The sequence below is a fragment of the Antedon bifida genome, chromosome 7 (genome assembly GCF_963402885.1).
Source record: "Antedon bifida chromosome 7, ecAntBifi1.1, whole genome shotgun sequence".
NCBI lineage: Eukaryota > Metazoa > Echinodermata > Crinoidea > Comatulida > Antedonidae > Antedon > Antedon bifida.
Window position 1 is genome coordinate 18,440,510 of NC_136232.1, and position 6,093 is coordinate 18,446,602.

The 6,093-nt window shown below is 30.8% G+C and overlaps 1 protein-coding gene across 1 annotated transcript; it reads right to left on the minus strand.

Moving 5' to 3' along the window:
* Positions 1-4,435: 4,435 nt before the first annotated feature.
* On the minus strand, positions 4,436-5,801 carry LOC144848960 (juvenile hormone acid O-methyltransferase-like). Its single transcript, XM_078705912.1, has 4 exons — positions 5,627-5,801; positions 5,040-5,362; positions 4,767-4,908; positions 4,436-4,602 (listed from the first exon to the last, which is right to left on the minus strand). Exons 1-4 carry the CDS (start codon positions 5,799-5,801, stop codon positions 4,436-4,438), a joined length of 807 nt encoding a protein of 268 aa, XP_078562038.1.
* Between the last annotated feature and the right edge of the window lie 292 nt (positions 5,802-6,093).

Sequence of the window (6,093 nt, forward strand, 5' to 3'; positions counted from 1 at the left end):
TTCCAAGTCTTAACATCTAATGGTAAATCCTGCAATAAATTGATGATGCCGTCTACAAAATTGAGAGCAATATGATGTGAATTATGTTGCCCAGGTACGTACTCGTATATAATTATAATTATTATCAAAATTCTTTCCGTTGACGTAAGTAAAACTTCAAACACTATTGTTTTGGCGTCGCTATACTTCACATTTCCTGTTATTTGAGACCATGTTTGAATGTGTTGCTTATTGTCAAGAAAAAATGCTAAAGGAAGCTACCACGGGGACCTGGGATTAGACATTACCACCAGGTTAGAAATTGTTTTTTCTCGACGGCATATACACCCAAAGAAGGTTCAAATGTGCATCATGTTTTTAGTCGCGTGCAACAGTTCACTATGGCGGTCGGTTGGTCGGTAAATACTAACTTGAGCACGCGACTGCAGCCATGTATATGGCCTTGTTGATATCAGAACCAAAGGTGTGTATGGATTCGACAACATTAAATCCACAATAGGGGAAAAAAAAGAAATTGTCATGAGCTAGGTTAGATCTATTTATTATACTTTCACTGCTGATTTCTATTTCTATTTTAAATGAAGAATAATGTTTCATAATTTTAAACCCTCAATCCCCTCTATTAGATAATTCGGGACTTAAATCGTGAAACTTAAATGGGTTGAATCTCTTTTGGATGGAAGATAAATCACTTCTGTTAATTGTTTAAATTCGACTTCACTTTTCACTTGGTGTATGAGTTCGCCAACTAAAATTATAATATAATAAAATAAAATAACATTTTACAACTATAATTTTCTAAAGATCTACTACTAGGCCTAACTAAAATATATTTGGAATAAGTCTAAAAAAAAAAGACATTTTTGAAACAAATATAACATCTGGATTTGACGAATGATTAGAGCAATAGTCTACTTTCCGTCAACCAAGTGCCATTAACATACTGCAATATATACGACATACAATACATACAGCACATGACGAAGTAACACAACAATTGCTAAAAAAAAGAAATAATAGATAGTAACAACTTAAAAGTAATACATCACCAGACATAGATGCAATCACTACAGTATTCTGAAGCGTCTACTAAATACCATCATACATGTAATAACCATGGCTATAAATTGCAATTCAACATAATTGTATTCAAGAACATTTTCAAAAAGCTGGTCTTATGGAATTGTCTTTATGACATAATTAAAGAAAATGTTTGAAAATTATTACAGTCAATGAAGTGTTTAGATCACTATCGCAGAAACAAATTGATTTAATTCAATATATTATATAACACCTAGATAAGTTCCTGTCATTTGTTTGGACGATTGTGTGTCACATAGAGTGCAATAGTACGATCGGTAAATAGTAATCTATATATAAATTTACCTAAGGGCAAAATTCGGTAAATCGCGCGTTATTTCTAGAATGTTTACTCGATGGTATATAAAGTTGGTTCGATTTGCCCCAAATACGGGTGTTTTCCGATCGTGGTATACACTGTCTAATGCATGTCCATCTTGAAAAATACCCGCATACAAAAATACGAGGATGATTCGCATTTTCCTATCTCCTCCTACGATAATTGTTTTTAATGGCTGAAAACTGCTCGAGTACAGTATCATAATGTTGAAAACAGGCCGAATTTCTTTAAAATATACTATTTTGATAGATTTAATATACGTTTATACAAATGTATTGATTAGCAATGAATGAAACTTTCCAAATTATTTGGTTTAACCAGGGAGATGTAATCTCCCTGGTTTAACCATGCTTGCATACCTCCATGGTTTAACACAAGTAGGTAAATTTATGGGCCCTTGTAGAATAAACATAAATAGTATTGTAATGCTATACAATACTGTAAATAGGTATTAACCACTTTTGATCGCCATGTGAATCGCAAATTTCTTATTGTGTGTGTTGATACTGTTAGATATAATATAAACAAATATACAAATAAACTTTATTACTGTGAATGTCAGTAGCCCCTACTTTTAGATTATAAACACATAATAATATAACACTTTATTACTGACGGTTGCTTCTCAACGTTTGTATTAATTAATAATTACAAAAAAATATAACCGTCGTAGTGGTGTATCGTTACATGTACTTTACTATTTTAATCGACTATGACAGTAACAATGTTAACAGTTATTCTTTAAATGTTTTATTCTATTTAGTGGTATATTATTTATAGGCCTATAAAAAATATTTCGTTACTTGGTTGATAATAAAGAAATATAAACAATAATTTAATATAAAGAATATATTAAAAAATTGTTCCTCTTTGTATATATCCTCATCCCCAACCCTCAACCCTAGTGTTAGATACAAAACACAAATTGGGTTTGTTTAAATGAGTCCAAATCAAACATTTGGACTCATTTTGTGACAAGTTTCTCTTTTGGAAGTAATTCGCAGGGTGCTAATTTTGTTTTACTACATAAATCATTGTGTCTATTTATTTATTTCTGTAAACGACAATGTTTTATAGTCATGCGGTACGTACATTTGAAATCGCCATTTTTTTTTACGCTGAAATTACTATGTATTCGAGAACCATCTGTGGGCACGACCTAGATGGTACGCGAGCGAAGTAATAATAATAATTCATAATAAGTCAACATTTATTATTTTCTAACAATGGTAAAGCAATACAATAAAAAGAGTGGTAATTATAATGAGACAATGCAAAAAATACCATTAATAGAGGATCTTGCAAGAAGAGTTTTCTTGTCACGCAAGACCCATAAACAAAAGGGAAAAAATACTTTTGTATATAATTATATATATAAAATAAAAATAAAAAAGTCAGGAAAAAACACAGTTTGAAGGTCTAGTTTGAGTACAATGATAATAAATGATTTTTAATTTTTTTACAAAAAGTTGGGAGAGAAGAAGAGTTAACACTTTTATAAATGTGTATCCCTAATTAAATACCCTTTCTCTAAAATTAGAGATGAAAAGAAAATTGTGATCATTAAGATCCTATGGTTTTATCAAAATATATCAAATATTAATAGTTGTAATTTATGTGATTAATGTAATTATTGATGTACATTAGATATAGTTTAATATTAAGAAATTTCACATAAAATTAGAAAAGAATGGTCAGGATCACAAGTAGTGCCATTAGTCACTAGTCTCGAGGGGTATCATGGAATAAAGGTAACACACAGAAATATTGTTAAAAATAAATGAATTGGTTTGTTTGATGTCGAATGGATACAAGGTAATTATATTGTGATATTATTGGATTTGTTTATTTTATTTACTCTGTTTCAATTGGAAGGAATCTGCAGTCCATCCAAAATGTTAGGCCTACAGACATGATCATCAAATTTACTCCAGTTGAATAAATATATATATATACAAAATAATGGTGAATGATGGTTATATTTCCACAAGGCGAAGCCGAGTTGAAATATAACCTTTCATCATTCAGCAAATGCCATTGTTTGTACCATTACACGAATATAAAACATTTATTATTTGTTTTATATAAAATAGATTTCTGTCATTTTTAAATCAGATTGAATATATATGTATTTAGATAATAAAATAGTTGTTTGGTGTGAGATCGATAAGATCCTCCAGTACAAATTATAAGGTCTTTCTTTTAAATATTTAATACACAACAATGAATTTTAGATGTTTAAGAACTGTTTAAATTTGTCAACAGTTGTAGCTCAAACAATATTACAATAATTTGAATATTGTAAAATAAGAGTATATATTAAAATATTAAATAGAAGTATGTGTTTGAGTTTAGATAACATTCCAACATTTCTTGATACCGTTTTATAAATATTGGTAACATGAGCACCCTAATTTAATTGAGAGTAAATTATGACCCCAATAATTTGATATGGTTTATATCTGAAGGTAGATCTTTGTTACATTTCTTATCATGATTAAAGTAAATTTAATTTTTAGATAAATTAAAGTGATAATCTGTTACCTCAAACCATGCAGAAATATTACTTATTAATTGATGATACTACTGCAGTATAGAGGAAGTGTACTGTAGACGATGGTTCTCGGAATGATAATGACTCGGGTAAAAGGTTTTAGAAGGACATTCTGGCTTGGACGTTTTCGGTCGGTTACCATTATTTAAATGCTTGATACAACTAAACCCACTCTGTTTTACAGTGTCATAGTTGATTAATACAGGGAACATTTAAAAGTATAGTGTTTATTGTTTGGTAGGGCCCTTATGGAGCGAAGGTGAGGAGGCGGAGTTCATTTTTGGTAGGTGCTTATTCTAGGGGTACGTTTATTTTTAATAATAATATGGTAACGTTTATAGTCAAATATACAATCCTCTAATAGATATGAAAAGTGGTAAAAAAGAATAAACTCAATTTTCAATCTTGAAAATCGGTATCATCCGTAGTAGATTTTACACACAAATAACAACCATTGTTAATTAATTCTTCTTCGCCCGCAGAACAACTGCATCACGTCGAAAGTATTTATTTCCTTGATTGTTGACGGGAAAGTTCTTGAAGCACCATTCAGTAGCATCTTGAAGAATTTCAGATCGATACTGCTCAGGTACATACTCTATTTGATCAACGAGTGAACTTACATATCCTGAAATATAAAACAATTATACTGTAACTTAAAATTTAGCCGTTTAATTTAGCGAACGTATTCTAAATTATATTTATAAACTATGACTAAAATAATAATTGGAGGTATATTAAAAAAAACCGTATTCTTATATACAGGATTTATAGATTGATTTGTTGACTTACTTCTTAACTCATCCACATTAAATATTTCCATTTCCTCACATGGTGTGTGCAAGTCACCTTTGACCCCGTCAAAACCTACCAATTTCAACAATTGCATATTTTCTTCCAGAGTGAGTTCGTTGTAAAATCTGTTTTTATATCTCTTAAAAATTAAATGAAATACAGTTGCTTAAACCCAAGAAGAAATTTGGCATCTCCAAATATAATAAATCTATATTGCTAATGATGTGTATATAATTCTCCCCAGTCAACTCACTTATTATCATATCATACCTCAAGGTGGTGCTTCCATTTAGTGTGATTCTTTAAATAATACGGAAGTTCATCAACATCGTGGCCACGAAATTGGTTTGTTGGCCCACTATAAAGAAGAAAACACTCTCCGCCTTCTCTAAGACAGTCATAGATATTCTGGAAAGCTTGTCTTTTGTGTTTTACCCAATGCAGCGCTTCAACAGACACGATCTTGCTGAAGTCACCTTTCCAGTGTGGATATGTCTCCAGGCAGTTTGAGATATCTGCAATTTCATAAGATACATTCGTATCTACGTGTTTCTGTCTTGCATGACCTATCATTTCTTTTGAAATGTCAAAACCTAAAATGAGAAGAAAACCTTAATGATTAGCATGCAGTGGAACTGTATCTTGGTATACTCAATCGATTCATAATTATACTGTACTCCACTCATTGACAAAACACTACCAATTACTTGCTTGGAAAGGGAACGGAGCGAAGCCAATTTGTATTAAGACTGTCAAAATAGGGGAACTTCAAAAGTTACTAAACATTATCATTATCTACATTATCAATGGTCTGAATAATGGTCTTGTACAGCAAGGCTCTACTAATTCCCACTTACCTATAGCAAAATTAGCTTCCTTGCTCAATCTATACACAAGCTCTCCAGTTCCACAACCAAAATCTAATACTTTGTCATTTGCATTGACTGATAAGTATTTGTGCAAATAATTCATGTACCCAGCTTCTTGTATTCCTCTGTTTTCAGAATAAAGACTAGCTTTTGACGAATTCATCTTCACCGGAGTCGTAATCTATTATGTATGCAACTATCAGTTGGACATACAATTTTAGTAATAATCAGTTATATCATTTGTATATAGAATTGTGTATATAATTACTTCATCTTTATTAAAGTTATATAATTCATTACAGGGTGTATTCAAGTGCATTTGACCTTATCAAAACCTACCGCATTCAAGAGATTGGGTTGGTATTTTATTCTCGTATACTCATTGAAAAAAAAGATAAATTTGATTTAGAATACATTTTGTTTCGTTCTTATTATCATGGCCTTAAAATAACATT

What these genes read in the sequence shown, in the direction of transcription:
- LOC144848960 (XM_078705912.1), bottom strand. Translation starts at nt 5,801, where the DNA reads ATGAATTCGTCAAAAGCTAGTCTTTATTCTGAAAACAGAGGAATACAA. An exon ending in GGAAGCTAATTTTGCTATAG is followed by an intron (nt 5,363 to 5,626) that starts GTAAGTGGGAAT and finishes TTCTCATTTTAG; the next exon opens with GTTTTGACATTTCAAAAGAA. An exon ending in TAATGTGGATGAGTTAAGAA is followed by an intron (nt 4,603 to 4,766) that starts GTAAGTCAACAA and finishes TTTATATTTCAG; the next exon opens with GATATGTAAGTTCACTCGTT.